Consider the following 19656-nt stretch of genomic DNA (forward strand, 5'->3'; position numbering starts at 1 on the left):
TGTTATTTTTTTCTGCCAATTGTGTTCTTGTGGATGTGGGATATCTTGATTTTCAGTCTCCAGTGTGGACAAAACTCGATCATCTTCTTCAAAGCCGACATGACCGCAGTAGTGCCAGGATTTATTTAGTCAGATTAGACATGCAGTAGATACTTGCTATTGCTGAAATGCCCCTTTAAGCGATCAGTGGCATTGCATATTTAGTTATTTAAACAGGCACGACACATAGAAATATTCTTTTGTCTATAAGTTCCTTATTAGCTGAGCAAACTGACCGAGCCTAAACAATCCTTAAACCTTTAAGGATGCTGTTCGGGACACAGTCAACACATGAGGCGAAATCTGTTTGTTTCACCATTTGTCTTTATTGAAGAGGAAGGCAAAGAGGAGAAGCAGGTACAAAAGCACAACTGAGCTACACAGCAATGTCACGCTACTTTTGTGTCACTTCTTTGTGTGAGTAGTTTAAATAGGTAGCACTACAACAACAGCTTTCTGGTGACCTATGAAAGGCAAAGGAATGCATCTTTGTTTCTCCAGGGAGTCGTGATAGCATATGGGTGCGTTAGTAACCAGCAAAATGCTCTAAAACTGTCCATCTATAGCTGCCATTGGCACCAGGGGGAGGAATGAAGAGGTGATTGGAAAATAGACACAAGCACAACAACGTCATGACAGGTTTCTTGAAAACAAGGACCCTACACACACGGGTAAATTTGATTTTTTTTCTAAAGTTCAAAACACTCCAGTTATTTACAGATTTAATGGGCTGTATTCAGCATTATAATTAGGTCCATTTTCTGCTCAGGTAAGAAGGAAAAGAGTACACCCTTAATGATGGGATTTCTTCTTGTAAGACTCTTAAATATCAGCATAATGGAGGCCTGAAAAAAGGAACCCATCCTCTATAATATTTTCTCTGATACCAAAGCCTTTTGCTTACCAGTCATCTCAGCCAAAAAAGACCTCGAGAGCACAAGTATCCCAATCATGTATGGAACATTGTAGCCAGGAGTGTTTGAGGATGCTTTTTATTCATTGGAGATTCATTTAAAGGCAAAAAAAAAAGAAAGGAGAAAATGGTAAGTAAGCGCACTTTGCTGTTAATGCACATGAGTTAAAAAAACAACAACAACCTACCAACAAGTAAATTCAGGCTGCAGCACATTTGTGAGTGATTTATTGAGAGCTCATGCTAAAAGGATAAATGGAGTGTCTGTTAGCACTGTTGCCCTGTGCTGTATGACCCAATGACAGTGCATTTAACCACATTAACCACCGGATAACACAAATATGTATTAATATGTCAAATGCAGATAACCCGTACACAGAAACGATCAGTATATAAAACAGGACAAAAAGACATTGATTTTTTTAAACTAATGAACTTTAAAGGCAACAGTTGTTTCAACACAAGAAGAAATGTAACTTTAAGCCGCAGTCGGGAAAAGAAAATGGCTCAAGTGTGACACAAAAGCTACAGGAAAAAATATAAAAATAAAAAAGATAATGGTTGATTCAATGTGACATTGTTGGCAACACACCTCTAATTTCACAGCCAGCTGCTGTCTAAACTTATGCACAATGTTTCTGACTCTTACCAAGTGTTAGACGGCACGATTGAAACCACCCCCGTGTCTGTTTGGTAAAAAACAAACAAAAAACTACTAGTAGTATTTTTACAACTGCTAGCTTGTTTCGCTTTTAGTGCCTGCAGCCACTCAGTGTTTAAATATGTATTTCCTTCAGTTACCTAAACTGAGGATTGTTAGGATGTATGTGAATCCTCTGTTGGACCAAGCAGATGTTTAGTCTGAACAAAAAGGGAATTTCCTGTTTTAAAGTCGGTTATTTGCTCGAGCCAGAACGGCTATTTCCCAGTTTCCAGTCTAAGATAAGCGAACAGCTTCATATTTACCGAACAGACGCGAGAGAGATATCGATCACAGATCAATGTTCACAGATCCACATTTGATAATAACAGCCAGCTACTCCTTTACCAAAACATTAAATGCTGATTAAAATTCTTCAACATGTTGATCCAGATCAATAAATGTAGAGATTGTCAATAGAATTAAAATAATATTTTAATCAATCATATAGAACAAATTAAAAAAATTTAAAGTGCTGCCAACCATGCTTATTGAGCTTACACAACAAGGCTGCCCTTTTCTAACAGCTCACAGCATCAACTATGGTGGTAATAGGTAGTGACAATGTGCACAGTGACATGTTTTGACTCAATCACGTCACTTTTGATAACATGGAATAAATCTCTGAAATGTAAATGACTCATCGCCTTTGTTGGTGGGGAAATGCTCTGGATTGTTCTTCCTGTACTTCCCAGTTTGTAGACACATTCAAAAGCACGTACAATTTTTTTTTAGATTTTTTAAAATATTTGATTCACCAGGAAATCAGTTCCCTAGAAAGGAGAGATTCCTCTACGCTTGTTTACGCTCTATGTAGTTAATGTGGTTTTTTTAAGAATATAAATAGGCTATTTAAAAAAAAAAATCTATAAAAAACCCCAAAACACTTGCTGGGCAGTAACATCTACATTATTTTCACGTTAATACACACACAAAAACTAAAAAACAACAACAAAAAACCCCAAACACAACAAAACAAGAAGCTTAATGCGCCATTTTAGCTTTTTATACAGTGGTAAAACCTCAGAGGTAGAAAAAGTATGAAAATCATTGAGAACTTTAACAAAACCAAACAAAGCACACAAGAGCTCCCAAACTCTATAAACTGATAAAAAATGAAACTGCAGACACAACTGAGAGAAAAGTCTTAAAACATGAGTTACAAAAACAAACGGAAAACACACAAAAACACACATCGTGGGTAGGTTCCTCCTTGGTGACGGTACAAACGTGGCCCAGTGGCAGCTATAGCTTTTTGCTAACCAAGAGATGGATGAGACGGGGTTAAATGCTGGACACAATGTTGCATGAGAAGCTCTGTTACTGATCGGCTCTGGGTTCAAACAGCCACAAGGCCGTAAGGTAAAACACCTGACCTAAAACCATATTAGCTTTTCAATACTGCATCTAGTTGATAAAATGGATTAAGTTAAGTTAGATCAAATCACTTTTCACTACTTTTCACCTGTGTATGTGTCAAATATGTGAACACTAATTTACATAGTGTTGTTTGCTCACTGTGGTTTGATACTTTTGGACATTTTCTTTCTTTAGATTTCATCACTCGTCCCAGAGGAATGATCAACCTTATTTCTTCTCCAGTTTGTTTGAAAACTCTCCATTTAATCATGTGGATGGCAGTATTACATGCAAGCCCAGACATGGTCCTGTTTAATCACAACCAGCTGGTCTGTGTCTGCAAAAACACGTTTACACGAGTCAAAGTGTTGCCGACCTGCATTTTGTCTCAATGACAGACTGAAATGCACTGCAGATTTGATACCACATGCCACTGATTGGATTAGCAAGCGGGCCTGGTGCGCCGTGCTAATTAAGTGTCTGGGAGAAGGTGCGCTAACGATGCACGATTACCTTCACTTTGCAGAGAACAAATGAGGTCAAGAAGCTATCAGCGGCCATGCTACGTATACACACGTCAAAAGAACCTAAAGATGAATAGTGGCTGTGGTCAGTGTATAATAAAACCTGTCTGTTCTATTGTGTAAAATGTATAACTGCATTTGTGAAAATGTTAAAGAATTACATAAAACTCAAAGCCCATTTCATCAGAACAATCCAACATTCAATATTGTATTGAATAACATTCTCATGTTATCCCCCACTTTAAAAAATAATTTATAGCAAAAGCTAATCAAAAGCTAATTAGCTAAACTCAACATCAATAGTTTATAGCTAGCTAGTTAGCTTATAAAATACTGTTTAATCAAGAAATATTCATCAGTTTTATTGAATATCTGTGTTATTTTTGCCATTTTTCCCAAAATGCCCATTTTCAGGAAAGTCTTAACCAGCTAACTTTAGTAGTGGTTTTTGCTAGCTTATAAAATACTATACAGGGGAGTGTAGCTATTTTGGCTGCCATGAGATAAGGGTCGTTCTACATCCTGAACAGGGAAATAAATATTTAAAATTGTGACTGAATATCGTTCCTATTTTTCACCATATTATTTTTTAAATGCCCACTTTTGGCCCAAACAAACCAGCTAACTTTAAGCAGCTGTTGTTGCTAGCTTTAGCATAGCGCATGTAATACGCAAAAAATGAAAAGACAGCGACAACCCCGGTGTTGCTTTGTCGTAAAAATGTCTACCCCTATCAAAAGAGTAATAAAACAAGATTTGAATCATTAATTAATTATTTAACTTGTCAGCATCCCGCCACAAATAAAGCAAATTTATATTTCCTTTTTATAAATGTGTTAAGTACTGTATTGGATGTTGTATGTTAGGACCTGTTCTGTAATCTGTCTTTATTTCACTGCTTATTGCTCGAGATACATCTAAATGTAGTTTTCCCGCTCACAGAAATTAAACATTGCTTTTCATTAGCCCTCTTCCTTTACATATTTTATTTATGTAGCTTTCCTTTCAAAAGGACGTCGTTCCTGATCGCTTGCTATTAAACACCTGGCAACTCAGGGTTTTTACTAACACACAGTTAAGTGTCTGAGAAGTCATTCCCAGACTCATATGGATTTTCCTTATTTTTCTAATTCAAATTTTAGGGAAATCTCCAAACAATTCTTTTAACAGGAATCCTACCTGTGGACTAACGTTGTGGTTACTTGAACCCAGAGTAGCAACTGTCCATGTCTGTGACTGCGCTGTAGCTGCTGAAAGCGTTTCGTACAATAGTGAGTGAGGGTTTAGACTCAGCGTCTGTGAGCATGCCCGTGTACAGAGGAGGATCTGTGCGTGACTGTGTGTTTTTGGAGTGTGTGTATTGGTAGCTCCTCTACGTCCCTTTGGGTGGGGTCCATTTTAAGGCTGTGGGGTCAATGGTCTTGCTGTTACCACGTTTGGTCTCCTTGGCCTTCCAGTCATCAATAAGGTCCTTTAAAGGAAGAAGGAAACACCCCGCAAAGGAACCCTGGTTATTAGAATCATAAACAACAACCAGCTGCTAATTGGGAGAGAGTGGCTAATCTACTAAACAGAGACAACGGCATGGCTGTGTTTCATACCTGTCTCTTTAAAACCAGGTGCTTCCCCTTCCAATATTTAAGCATCTGGAGGGACTGCAGTGTGCTGACTATATCCACCGGGTTCACTGCAGTTTCCTGGCTGATCTCTGTGAACATAAAAGTGAGAGAAACTGAGGATGAATCATCAGCAGCTTTCAAATCATTTCCCTGCATTCATTACACCCATAAAAAACATCTTTAAAAAATTCATATTTAAAAGTTTTTTTTCATTAAAATATTCCCTTCAGGTCTTCAGAAAGCTCAGATCTAACTTTACTATCTGTGGCACAGGGACACACAGAGCAGCAGAGTGGGGTGACTGAGAAGAGTCACTGTCATCACTCTGTGCGAGCTGGAGACATTTTCCTAGATTCAAAATAACAAGAAGACATTCTGAGTTCAAAAGAAAAAATACAAATAAAAGAGGACAAAAAGATGCTCAGAAGTGAAGGAACAGTGTTATCACTGAACCATTCACTGTTTAGTCACATTCTTCTTTATTCCGCGTGTCAAACAGATTGCACTGAAGGACGCTCGCGGTGAAGAAAAGTAACTCCTATCAAATACTGGCGTGTCAGTGCTTCCAACCTCCAATTAGATACACCTATGGTAGCTAGCATTTTCAAGATCCTATGTCACGTCCTTCTCAACTTTTTGCATTGACAACAGTTTCATAAAAACTTGACCTCTGACCCCTGACCTTGAGGATGAGGTCACTGAGATTCAAAGCCGTCTGAGATTTTTAGGGATACACCTAAGATATCGAACATCGTTCTCGAGTTACTGCATTCACAAACTTGGGTGTCTGTGAATATAAAACCCCACCAGCCTGTTACAGCAGAGGGGTAACAACGAAACACAATATTGGATATTGAAGTGAAATTATTGAAAACTTTAGAATACACAACGTGATGATTATAGTGCTGTTAAATGATGATGTCAATCCCATCAAATGCAAAGGATGCATAAGCACCATGAAACAATACAAGTGTAAGCAAGTAAACAGAGGTGTGAATAACTTCAAATATTCCAAAATCCTCCATATAAAGAAGGAAATACAAGCAGCATGTGAGCTGGACTGCAACATGAAGACAAGGAAAATGAATGTGTCGTGTGTTTGAGGCCGGTGTCACTCAAAGCACTGCTGTGCCTTAATGCCTTACACAGATGTGAGTGTGTGGCTGCACTGTTTGTTTTTAATCACAGAAGCAGAAACGAGCAGCGCAAACAAACGCGATGCACCATGGGAGCAGGGCGTTCCTCGCTTCCTCCGAGTCACCGCTTCTTTGGCAGAAAACCACAGGGGAAGCCTCGCGTGCGCCCGCCTTCATTTATCACCAGTACATTGACTCGATATGGCTGCAGTGCTCTCTGACCCATTCACAAAAGTGGCCACGCTTGAATGTGTGCACACACACACACACACACACACACACACACACACACACACACACACACACACACACACACACACACACGGTCTCAGGAACTGTTCTTGTGTCTTACACTGTATTTTATAAGCTTTTTGACCAGCAGCCATAGTCAAACAGAATCAACTAGAAGTCAGATATTTGTCTTTCTCCATCCAGCATTTTGAACTTTCTGACCTTTGATGGAAATCTCCTTGCCCTGAAAGTTGTTCAGGTAGCGCAGCAGCACCTCCTTCCAGTAACTTCGGTAGCTGATTAGTCCCAGGTCTGACAGGGGCCGCTCAGGTGAGCCCACCTTCTCTTCTACTTTGGACAACAGGTAACCTGGCAGGACAAACCGAGAGAGCAGTGCTTTGGATGGCTACACTTAGGAGCGACCTGAAGCTCCTACACCTGCTGTTACTGTGTAGCGCTGTGCAGAATCTCTGGCCAGTGTGTGAGCTCGTTTACATTTAAGTGGGTACTCACTGAAGTCTATGAGCATCTTGCCGTAACCCTGCCTCATGTACTGCGGCATGGTGAGGATGCAGGATACGTTGTAGTTCAGGAAGGAGTTTTTCTCCTATGGGAGGAGAATGAACGCATGAAGGTAACAGGCTGAATCAAAGCTCATAGCAGGACTATGGAGGCTGCAGCAGTATGAAAATGCATTATCTCTGATCTGATTGCTTTGGCCCAACATCACAGAGCAGCTGACATTACAACCTGTGTGAAACTTCATCAGAAACACGGTTTTAAATTCAGCTCGCACTTCGTAGTAAAGACATTTGTGATTTGTTGTAGTCATTCTCTGCAAACTCTGTTAACACTCCCTATTTTCAAGAAGAGTTCAGTCATGTAAAATACTCTGGAGTTACCTTGGAGAAGTATCCGACAAGGTGGCACCCTGTGTTGTCAGCTTCAGTCATAACATAGAAAAGGAACGGTTCCACATCATAATACAGAGTCTTGTGGTCCAGGAAGAGTTTCGCCAGCAGACACAGATTCTGACAGTAAATCTGCAGAAAGCACAACGTGAAGAAGTCGCACAGCAAAAGTGTGTGAAGTTTTAGCCAGTCAAACAATCCTGCACTGACTTTCGTGACTTCACGTTACCCATCAGGTATAAATACATTAAGAGTCTTCCACACCTCAGCCACACAGCCTGCCTTCCTCCACAGGGAGGAAATACTTGTTAAGGCCTTTCTGTCACACCGGATGTGTAAATGTGCAAATGTTTGGTGTGTTAAAAAAATCTATCGCAGCCGTTCACCTCGACTGCGCTTTTTTGCAGGTAATTATTTGGATGGATTCATTGGATGAACCCAGAATCTCAGTTTCTTCCTTTGAATCATCAGGATTCGCTCATTAGACATTTTCTGTGTTACGAATTCTAAATTCTGTTGGTTTCCCCCTCACAGTGCACTCGGTGTGTAACGGCCTTTAGATTTGAAATATTAAGATCTTGTTAACAAATTTAGCCTAAAGTTCAAGTACATTAAATCGAAATGTAACTGCCATTATCACTGCCTGCAGACTTGCTGTGAGGGTTAGATAGAATATTTGGCAGAGCAAGTTTAGAGGTCAGTATTTGGTGGGAAAATCCTCCCACTGAGACTCTCTCACCTTATTCTTCTTTCCATCCACCTCAAAGACAGAGATGTTCCCCTTCCTGTAAATCTCGTCACCTGGAGGGTGTTTCCACACACACTTGGCCTTAACAAAAAAGACAAACGTGAAGAAATCGAGACAAAAAGTAACTTTTGTTCAGATCTTCAACTGGTGCAAAATTCTAAAAATACACTAAAAATAATAAATAAAAAATAATTTAAAAAAGTATTTTTTCAGTGTTTGCCAATTGTTTTTTTAATTTTATCTTTTGTGTTTATTTCAGTTGTAGCTGCTCTGTCCCCCCCCATATTCAGGCTTTAATATTTAATCACTAACACTGCCCTGCTGTGGCTGTGCAGTTCATCTGTCTGACAGTCAGGCTCCAAACACCTGACTTCAGCCAAGCACCCAGTTTGGAAAAATGTTCTCGTCAGCCTTGTCACTTAAATACAGAAAAAGTCTGAACGTCTCAGAAAGGCCAAAGTTACACACTTTATCTAAACGGTGTAGGAATAATATTATAGAGCACCTGAGGCACTGAGACAGTCTAAGACAATAGCCCAGGCTCACTTTGATACCTCTGTGTCACTGACTGGCACCTTATACTTTCTAATCAATCAGATACTTTGACTGAGATAAACTGAAGCTCAACACTTTGAGGAATCATTTGCATATTTTCCCCGTTTACTGATTACAGAATTAAAGCATAAAAACAACTTTAAGTATGACAGGAGAAGCCAAACTGCAGTGCACAAAAACAGCGGGACCTACAGCACCGTGCCAAATCTCAGACCACCTCATGTCTTTGTAATTTGCAGGAAAATTGGAAATGGGTGCAGGAATTTAAAGCAGTATCTGCCAACATACACGTGTACAGTATGCGAGACAAAATCAGAGTTTGTGCAGTTTTTACAAACTTGGCATTTTATTACTCGACTTTTCTTCACGTAGTCTTCAGCAATAGTTCTCCAGGCCTCTTAAAGGACATGCAAAAGTCCTCTTTAGATGTCGGCTGCCTTTTGTTCTGTTCTCTTGCTTCAGTAACACTGAAGTCCAGCCTCTGGACAGGACCAGCCCACGAGTGATCAGGTATGTTTTTACTGCTTTGGCAGTGTGTTTAAGAACATCTAAAGCTGTTGGCTGAGAAATGAAGACCTGGACTGAAAAGCAATGAAAAAGCAAAGACTGAACAATATTCTGAAAGCCCGGAGAATTACTGCTTAAAACCAGTTTTTAAAAAATGAGCCAATGTTTGTGATAACAAAGTCAGTGTATGAGCCAACAGCTCAGCCTGCTTCAAACACTAGCAGTGTTGAATGCGTAGTCCTAACATGGTCCATCTCAGTCATGCTGTTCTGCCTTTCAGCACAGAAGCCCCACCCACCTGCTGTTGAAACCTTGTGTTTGTGAGTGATAGCCAATCAGTGGAGAGTTGGGGGAGAAGTTATCAAGCTACTGTAGGCGACTCCAACAATGCTAATCTGGTAAGAGTCTGCTGCGATCTATCTTATCTTAATGTAATGATGATAATAATAATAACAATGATGATAATGATGATAGTGGTGAGCCTCACCATGTGCCTGCGTAGAATGGTCTGACTCTTCATGTACTTGAGGCAGAACTCGCACATGTAAAGCCTCCCCAGGCGGGCGTACTCCTCTGGGTATGGAGAGTGGTACCAGGTGTCCAGCTCGTAACGTCCAAACACAATGGTCTTTATCATGTTGCTGCCCTCCGACACCTGGCCAGCCAGACGGAGCTTCTCCTGCACAACCAGGACAGGAAGGGACAGGAAGACAAGGTACAGAGAGGACAAGAAGACAGGGCAGGCGTGCAGAGAAAGAGAGAAAAACAAATCTCAATTATTTGTCGAAGAGGATCGGGCGAATCAAAGGTCACGCTCAGGGAAACCTCAGTGGAGGAAAAACAAAAGAAAACGATGCAGGAAGAAAATTTAAAGGAAGAACTAAAAAGAAAAGAATTCGAATAAAAAAGGTATGAAGCAAATTCTTTAGAAAATACTTGAGTGTAAATGTTGTTCATGAGGAAGTGAATCAACAAACAAGCTACTGTTAATATAATATAAAAATCATAGTCAGCAAGAAAAATGATCAGATAACTGTTAAAGTTGCAAGCAAAGAGTAAAAACACGCATATGTGATGTCAATTCTAACTTAGATGCTTTCAAGATGACTTTGTTTTGAAATTGAAAAGCTAGTCATTCATTTACCTCTGTAAAGAAATGTATCGCCAGAGCAACGCAGTTAAAAGACCAAAATACTTCCAAAATCCTATGTGATAGTTCAAGTATGTCTGTTTGAGAATAACGATGCTTGAATGGGCCACAAAGTGACAGAACAGAAGGGGAAAAACCCAACACGGAATGACAGGAAGTGATTTCCCAAACTACCAAAAATATCTCAGACGCCTCCTGCAGCTGCAGGGGAGGGTCTGCAGACTGCAACAGAGAAGAAGAGCGATAAGGCCAAAAATAAAGGGAAGAAGACAAAGTGCAAGGGGGGAGATGAAGATGAGTTTTCTCTCTTACAAGGTCGTCCGAGGCACGTGCCTGCGCTTTCCTGAACAGCTCGAGGTCATAGTCACTGGTGATGTTCTCCAGCAGAGGCTCGCGGCTCGTTCCGTGGCTCTGACGGTGCTCCTGGTGGTGAGCGGGGACCAGAGAAGACGGTACAATCAAATGATATGTGATATATTACACACACTGACTCTTATCTAATCCACTTACCATGTACTTTTCCTTCTGCTCCTTATTGAGGCCAGTGTTCCTCTTCCTCCTCAGCTCTGTCACCTTCTCTTTGTAGCGCAGCTGACGCTCTGTAGGGGCCTGAGAGGACACAAAACACACTTATATATACACTCACACAAAGGTGATGCTCATAATAAACATGCCCCAACTTTTAAATAATAAACTCACAGAATGTCTATGAGTCAAAAGCTCAGAAGTCATCGATATAAAAAAGAATATTGTCCTCATAAATAAACACTGATTTGTGTGTAATTATGTCTTCTGACAAACTGATGCTTTCTCATGAACTTAAAATGAATCCCTTAAAAATACGCAGGAGCAGTGGTCGTGTTCATGGTCGACCACCATGTTGGCCCGCCCTTTTGAATGCAGCCAAAAACATAATCACACTTTCCCTCCGATAAACAGTTTGCTTATGGTATGAGAGTTTATTCACTGACATAATAACGAGATAATAAAATGTTATTTCCACAGACTAAAATGAGCTAACAGCAGCTAACAGAGGCAAAAACAACAGACAAAAATGTTTAGGATATCAACACCACCAGCTCATCGACTTGCTTTCATAAGGTTTACAGCCATGGACACCCGGCACACTGACTCGTGAAGCAAACAGCATTTAACATGTGGAGTAAAATGAACGGTGGGCAGGTCTTTGTCCTGCAGAGACCACCGTAGCTAGAACTATATACTAAAACTGGGAGGCGTAAGAAAACAGAATTCAGTTGACTGCAATCTGCAACCTCCTGACATCTGCTGGTGAGATTTTACACACTGTAACTTTAAAGGGCGAGAAGCTTAACTGCTTCTTTCAGATAATGAACTAAGTGGCTGCACCAAGGTGCAGCGTGAGACAAATAAGTGCTATTTGGAAATGTTAATCACGCACAGTTCCACTAGTAGACTCCATGAATATAATAAAAGGATTTAAATAACATAATAAGACCCTAAAATGGACACTTTATCGCTTTCTGAACACAAAACTTTCTAAAAATCTCATTTTTTTCTCATCTGCACTGACGTCCCACAGGATGTATAACCGACCTGGCATTATGCTGGCTGCATGTAACCGCGTTTGGCTGATCAGCCTTCAGCCAGGAGAAATAACGACATATTGTTAACCATGTGATCTAATATGCAAACAGTAGTTTAGCCCTTTAAAAACCCATTCATTGGGTCATATCTCAAGTTCAGTCTAAAGTACCAGATAAATGATTATAATTCATTCATTACATTAAATAAGTGTAATTAATCTGATGTGTAGTAACTAACTTCAAAAACAGCTCCTCAATATAAATGATCATTCAACACTTCACATATCATCCAAGCACAATCAATAATTATATTATAATTATCTAAAATTATAATTTTACAAATGTGTTCCAGAAACCAAACAGTTTTCACAGAGCAGAGACAAATACAAATAACCGGGAAGGTAAAACAAACGTATGTGCTTAAAGTATAAATCCTTAACCAAGTGTCTTTATTAATGCAGCGGTCATAAACATAACCAGGGAAATGTCATTTGGCCTTCCGTGCGTCCACAGAGAGGAGGTAACCAAGTGTAAGCGTAATTATTCGTTAGTGCATGTGACCTGGGTTTACTCAGGATCAGAGGGAAGCCAGTGCAGAGAATAAACAAGCGTAACAGATCAGTCACATTGCTGCTACTCTTACAGATACAGTCAGGCAGCGAGGGGTCCTACCAGTTACCAGCAGCAGCTCTTCATCACTTTGCCTCTGACCCTGCTATTCTGACAAATCGCAGCATGATGGGAGGTGTTGCTGCTTTAAGAGTGATGTTGTGCTGTCTTGTGGGTGGGTGAGGGGGGATTCCCTCCCATACACACAGACAGCATTGTGTAACAATCCACTGCATCTAAATTCTTAGGCTGAGTTCAGCTGACAAAGGGAATTACTTAACAGAAGCATGTGCACGAACTGGTGGACTTGTTTACGTTTTATTTGTTTACTTGCGTGCGTGCCGTCCACGCGTTACCTGGTTTCTCGTGGAGTGTCTGTTCTCGTCCTGACGGTGCGATAGCGTCCTTTCCTCGGCCTGTTTGTCGCGTGTCGATGCCTTGCCCTGACAAAACATCAACACCGTCTGCCACCAAAATCTCACAACTGACCCCGCAGCAGGAACATCACAGCACGTAGCATCATAGTTTCACACTCACTTCTTATCCTGAATTCCCCGTTGATGTATCGTCATGTTTATTTGTGTTTGTGTGTGCGTGTACCTTGCATTCATCGGCAGAAAGGTTGTGGTAGAGAGGGCATCCTGATATGGAGAAATGTCTCTCGTGCCTCCCTGTGAGATGACCTGAGAGAGACCGAAGGAAGAAGTGGAAGGGGTGGAATGGGAAGAGGATGAGGAGATACTCTGAAGAGGAAGCGATGCTGTGAAGTATGTGTCAGTCTGTCACTCACCCAGCGAGTTGCAGCCAGGTGTGGGACACTTCATGTTGAAGTTGTAGCTCTCGTGGAAACGCCGTCGTTTGGGCCGGTGGGAAAGGTCGTGGGCGGCGGCCTCTTTGAGCGACAGCTCTTTGGCTAACCTCTCGTCTTCCTCTTGTGAAACTACAATGTCGTTGCTAGAAGACACGAGGTCATTGCTCGGGCTGGAAACTTCAATGTCCGACTCTGATGACGGGGCGTTGCCTGTTGGTGTGCGAGGAGGGGTCTCGTCACGATCCGCCCCTTGTTTGATGTCTACTGAATCAAATGTGACAACGAAGACATGTCAAATGTCAAACAGACATTCTTACAAAAGTCCCATCATTTTTGCGTGCCACCAACTTTCAACTGTCTTATATCTCATGGGAGGCCTCTGTTAACTTTTGTCACCACATACACAGCTAGCTAACACCCTGCGACGACGAAGAAAAATCTAATATCAAGGAACATATTAGTGCACCAGTGTCTGAGCTCACAGACCCCAGCGGCTCAATTGAAGCAGGCACATCAACACTTTTCTTTTTCTGTTTTTCACTCATGTAGGGCGAGTCAACATGTCAGTCCAACTCTGTGTCTACAGAGCGGACGCAGTAGAAGTAGCATGAAAGCACCAGCAGCAGCTCAAGTGATTTCTGTCCAGTGAGACGGCGAGACGGTGCTTAGGCAAAGGGTTAAATGATATGCTAGCTACATGTTGGAAACACTCAGAACTTAACACACAGTCACTACAGTAAATGGTAAATGGCCTGTATTTGTATAGCACTTTTACTAGTCCCAAAGCGCTTTACACATCCAGTCATCCACCCATTCACACACACATCCACACACTGGTGATGGCAGCTACATTGTAGCCACAGCCACCCTGGGGCGCACTGACAGAGGCGAGGCTGCCGGACACTGGCGCCACCGGGCCCTCTGACCACCACCAGTAGGCAACGGGTGAAGTGTCTTGCCCAAGGACACAACGACCGAGACTGTCCAAGCTCGAACCGGCAACCTTCCGATTACAAGGCGACCTCCCAACTCTTGAGCCACAATTCTGTTTTCATGGATGCCTGGATGTTAAACTTAATTGTTACACCTGGTAAAGCAGCACCTGACCCAGACAACCGGTCACAGCAGATGGCCCCGCCCCTCCCTGAGCCTGGTTCTGTCGGAGGTTTCTTCCTGTTAAAAGGGAGTTTTTCCTTCCCACTGTCACCAAAGTGCTTGCTCATAGGGGGTCATATGATTGTTGAGCTTTTCTCTGTATCTATGAAGCGCCTTGAGGCGACTTTTGTTGTGATTTGGCGCTATATAAATAAAATTGAATTGAATTGAATAGATTACTCCACGAGGCTCCAGACTACGATAGCTGTAATTCTCCGACAATCCATCAAGCGGTGCGGCTTCATACCTTACCAAAGTCGTACTAAAACATTTTTGACAGATGTTTGAGTGCCGTGTAGCACATGAAATCGGTTCATGGTCAGTAAGCACAATCAGAATTCATATATGAGGCGCACTGTCGATTTTTGGAGAAAATTAAAGGCTTTTAAGTGCACCGGAAAATACAATATACAGAAGAAACGAATGCATCACGATATATATAGTTAAAGCACAGGCTTCAAATTATACGGCGATATGGATTTTAGGCCATATCACCCAGCCCTAATTTCAGCATACTTTATTAATCCCTAAGGAAATTATGTGTTATAATTTACAATCATAGCATTATACAATCAAAATTTAAGCTCATATATCAAATAGCTTTTAATTTTTTATGCTTCACTGGTTTTTCTTCATCACAGTGAATCAGAATTTGTCATTTCAAACAGATACAAAAAATGTCCAGCCCTCCTGCAATGTCCCATATTTGAGCAAATATTAATAAAAACTTCAAGTTGCAAAAAACAATTTGTGATGATTTCTGTATAGTTCAGTTTTCTATGTAGCTCAGTTACACAATACTGTAAGATAAAGCATGTGGGATACGTTTTAACATAAAACTCCCTGATTTCATTCAACTTTCATGTTGGATTGAGCAAATACAACAAATTGTACCAGTAGAACAACGTGCTGGAGTTTCTAGATGGTGCTCTGATTATAACACAGATAAAAAACGAGTTAAATATGTCTATATTTTTTCATTTTTAAGACCTGGGTCACTAAATCATCCATTTTAAGAACATTTTCTGCTCCACCACCACTGATTTGCACGTTTGAATGTGCAGTATATAACAATTGATAAATGAAGCTAAAACGAACAGCCTAATAACCTTCTGCAAACCAAACCTTTCTACAGGTACAATAAAGTAACCCGAACCTGCAGATGATCATATCCTGCATCCGCTGAAGTTAGATAACAGTTCCTGGTGTCTATGAAGTAATTCATTCATCTCAGTGACAAAACACAAGCCCAGGATATCTACTGATAGCAGGAACACACCGTGATCACAGACAAGCCTCGTGACATCAGCTGAATGGCATCACGATGTCAGATGGACTCCGCTGCACATTCATGTTCTTCTTTCTTTTCTTTTGCCCTCTTGCTTTTCTAACACTCTCGTTCTCCACCTGTCCTGTTTCTTTCTCTCCCTGAACCCCTCCTTCCCGTTTTTTCCTCACTGCAAATTCATCCTCTAACTAAAGTGGAGCTTGGCAATGACCAAGCTCAACTTTTAATAAGAAAAAATGTTTAGAGCATGTTTAGAGCATTTGACAGTTCTGAATTCTAGTACTGTACCAATCTTACCGTGAGCCTCTGTGTCAGAGCCGGACGACCTGCTCTGCCGTAGTGGGTATTTTTTGGCTGTGGTGTTTGCCGCCCCCTGCTGGCTGCGTGTGACCCTGCGCCCAGAGGAGAAGACTGATGCTGCAACAGCTGTCGGCGCTGACTCTACGGCTGAGTCCAGAGCTTCATCAGAACCCACAGTTACAGGAGAGCTGCAGTTATCTACAGAAGAGAGGGGAAGTCAGTCAAACGTGTTTTATTTACTGCAGTAAAATAACTTAAGAGGCCTTTCAGGGGATTACTCAACCAACTCATTAATCAACAGAAGAGTAATCACCAGTTACTTTATAATGTACTTTTCAAGCATTAAAATGAAAGGTTCTGCCAAACCATGAAAAAATTATCAGCATATGAAATCTGCTGCTGTTGGAGCCCTGAGTGGACTCTGCTCCTCTTCCAAGAAGGAACTTGACTGAAATGCCCGATTTCGTTAACTGTGCAAGTAGTTTGTCAGTAACTGAATCCAAACGAAAAAGTTAAAAGAAAAGAAAAGATGCAAACGGCCTCAGTGGCTATGAAGAGACTGATCCCATCACAAAACAGAAGCAGTGAACCTTTGAATCCACTTTGTTTTTGCAGATAAATAGCCTCTTTGCTGTTTCTGTCTGTCTGTGTGTGTGTGTGTGTGTGTGTGTGTGTGTGTGTGTGTGTGTGTGTGTGTGTGTGTGTGTGTGGGTGTGGGTGTTTCCTTGACAAAAAGCAGAGGAAACAGTGTCAGTCTCTGTTTTAAATCTCCTCTGATAGCCAGAGCAAAACGAGGTCACCCAGGGGTGGGGGTGGGAGTGTGTGTGTGTGTGTGTGTGTGTGTGTGTGTGTGTGTGTGTGTGTGAGAGAGATGAGGGAGATCAGTCTGTCTAAAGCCATTCATCCTCTATGGCTGCCCATATACAATAGCTATGTCTAAACCAGTGTAGTGAGGAGGCTGGACTCTGAATGAATGCATCTTTAATTTATATTACTTATAGAGACAGAATTAGGCATGCTTGGATTCTTATGCTTCCAGAACACCCAAAAGCTACACAGTAACCTAAACAATGTGAAAAGGATAGATGTACACCTTTATGTCAACAAGTTGTGTTTTTTCCATTTCATGCAATTTTTATTTTGGTCAGTTTTTTTGTGCAAACCTTTGGCTCAAAATTTGACTGAAGTGATCTCTCTTCTAATTTGTATTTCTGTCCAAATGTGAATGTTTACCTTGTGAACTTCGGCTGAGTCGCAGAGACGCGCGAGTCAGGCGTGTGCTGCTGCGTCTGTGCACAATCTCAGCAGCTTCAGCATGCTCGACATCAGCGGAGAAGTCCGAGTCCTCCGTCCCGTCCGAGCTGCTGCCAGCGGTCCTCTGGGAAAGCAGCAGTTAGAAGTTAGAAGCAACAACTATGGACGACCAACACAACCGCGTGTGACAAAGTTACTTTTTTTCCCTCTTTACCAGAGGATAATCCAACAAAGATCCCATTCTGGGGGGAGGAGCGTCACCCCCTTCAAATCTCCTCCGGCACTTCACCCCCTCTTCCCACCAAGGACTTGTAAATACTTCAGATAAGCCTAATACCAGTATCACCACGGGAGGTCCGGACAGCTAATCTATTGTACCAAGCACAACCTATAACAACTGGGTTTGTTTAGAAGTCCAGCACCTAACGATTCAGGATAATTTGTTCAAATCAGCACACCTCCAGGTTAGCTAATAAGCATAATGAATGTAATGTTGTTTTATTCTGACGATTCACACTAGACTAATTAAGCAGTGAGGGCTGTCAATCACTGCACAAACTGATCCCTGTCATCTGGGTCTAGCCTAAAAAACAAAACAAACACAAAAAGTATGAAAACAGGATCAAACAATGTGCACATTTCTCTGTTTAATTCATTACAAACATTATTATTGTCACAGTATTTATTTAGTTACTTTTCTAATCTGTCCTTACTTATGTTAAATGAAATGTAGAAACAGTGACTACTTTGTTACATTCACTTCCCATTCTTTTCTCATTGTTTTGCTAACTATTTATGAAAACAAATGAACAGTTACAGACTTTGATAAAAATGGAGAGGTAGATCCAGGCCAATGTGGTTATCCTGCTTTATGGACGTTAGCGTAACAGCAATAAAATAATAGTAATAACATGTTATTAGGCTAACTAATTGTCTTTTAATATTAATGTAAATTTATAACAATGTAAGTTACTTTTTAAAATCCACACAGCCAAAAAGAAACCCAAAGATCAAACACAACATCAGTACAGCACGGGCTATTACCGCAAACTATGTTTGACAACTTCATAACAAGATGCTGCGCGCACAATTTACATACGACCAATTAAATTAAAAAGGAGGCGGGCGTTAGAGAATGCGAACCAATGAACGCGACGCTTGTCAGGCGTCCGTCCAATCACAGCTGTTGTTTTGGTGCGGGCGCCCGTTCCTCCTCGCACCCCAAGAACTGCCTATTGCTTTTTCATCAGTAAGCTAAAGCTGCTGCTGTTACCTACGTTAAAGTGTGCTCGGGATTCCCACTGTACTAAGCAGCCGTTACAAATTTGAACAAAGTTACCAGCATGTTTAAAACTCTTATTTGGGTACTAGAAAGAAGCGACGGTTCAAAAACAACAACATATTCTTGCAACTCAGCAATATGAGCCTGAGCTAGCTTAGCCATATAGCAACCGCAGATCGACAGCTCACTTATGCGATTCTATAAGCACTGATATTCTATGAATGCTACAAGCCGTTCACTTTGTCTTGTAGGAACGTTTTTTAGCTTGCAGCCCCCTTAAGTTTGTTTCCCACACAGTTTGTTTGCTTTTACCTCTATGTCGGCTAACATTAGCTATGACGTTATGTTGTTGTTTATCTGCATTAACGGTTGAGTCTGCCTCACCTTTCTCCGGGGCATTTTTCAAAGATCTGCCGTAACGCCTCTGGCGGATTATTATCCCGTGCTGTGGCAATTTATGGCAGCCTTTTGAAACTGTAACAACGAAAAAATAACCACCAGCTGACATGAGCCAACCCAGCTGAAAAAAAGCGCATAAAATTCTCCGCACTTCCTAGTGAGGACAGCGCAAACTCGCTCTTTTTGGGCGGTACAGTGACAAAATGACTCCGGGGAGAAACATACACCGTCAAATCACGTTACTATGGTGCATTAAGATTTTTGCAGCCATATTTGAATGCGCTCAATTGGGTATTTGGGATTGCTTTTAACTGTACAGCATCGTAAAAAGTAATAGTCATAATAAAAGCAATAAATAAATAAATGTAAAACAATTAGCCGTTTAAAGTAATGGCTGCGCTAGTCACAACTAATAACGTTCTTATAGACGTGGACCACTAAACGCACCAAAACACGTTGCGTCTTTAAACCAAATTTGTATTGTTGCTATGAATCTTTTAACTGGAGGAAGTCTTCAAAACGGCAGACAACACAATTACACATGTACTTAAAAAAAGTGATTTAAGTTTAAAATGTAACACCATAACCTCTTAAGATGTGA

The 19656-nt window shown here is 41.2% G+C and overlaps 1 protein-coding gene across 3 annotated transcripts; it reads right to left on the bottom strand.

The window, feature by feature from the left end:
- Window positions 1-1015: 1015 nt before the first annotated feature.
- On the bottom strand, window positions 1016-19475 carry LOC147331807 (histone acetyltransferase KAT7-like). 3 transcript variants are annotated; one of them, XM_086288077.1, is made up of 15 exons: window positions 19041-19475; window positions 17354-17498; window positions 16118-16318; window positions 13357-13641; window positions 13167-13249; window positions 12923-13009; window positions 10903-11001; window positions 10726-10815; window positions 9730-9921; window positions 8172-8261; window positions 7424-7564; window positions 7035-7128; window positions 6744-6890; window positions 5137-5243; window positions 1016-5006 (listed from the first exon to the last, which is right to left on the bottom strand). In XM_086288077.1, the coding sequence occupies exons 1-15, from the start codon at window positions 19053-19055 to the stop codon at window positions 4908-4910; spliced, it is 1875 nt and encodes a 624-aa protein (XP_086144203.1). In that variant the 5' UTR covers window positions 19056-19475; the 3' UTR covers window positions 1016-4907. The 3 variants fall into 3 exon arrangements, with proteins under 3 accessions (XP_086144203.1, XP_086144201.1, XP_086144202.1); XM_086288075.1 differs by having other exon boundaries at window positions 10705-10815; window positions 19041-19472; XM_086288076.1 differs by having other exon boundaries at window positions 10705-10815; window positions 13357-13638; window positions 19041-19469.
- Between the last annotated feature and the right edge of the window lie 181 nt (window positions 19476-19656).

This window comes from Aulonocara sp. 'chitande type north' Nkhata Bay, linkage group LG4 (genome assembly GCF_057382095.1).
Source record: "Aulonocara sp. 'chitande type north' Nkhata Bay isolate Kocher_YH1m ecotype deep benthic linkage group LG4, A_spYH_male_GT1.1, whole genome shotgun sequence".
In the NCBI taxonomy this organism is placed as follows: domain Eukaryota; kingdom Metazoa; phylum Chordata; class Actinopteri; order Cichliformes; family Cichlidae; genus Aulonocara; species Aulonocara sp. 'chitande type north' Nkhata Bay.

Bases quoted from the DNA above. Each gene is read 5' to 3' on its own strand.
- LOC147331807 (XM_086288075.1), bottom strand. The intron at 16,319-17,353 runs GTAAACATTCAC...TCTCTTCTGTAG, and splicing joins ACTCAGCCGAAGTTCACAAG to ATAACTGCAGCTCTCCTGTA. The intron at 7,129-7,423 runs GTAACTCCAGAG...CTCCTCCCATAG, and splicing joins TTGTCGGATACTTCTCCAAG to GAGAAAAACTCCTTCCTGAA.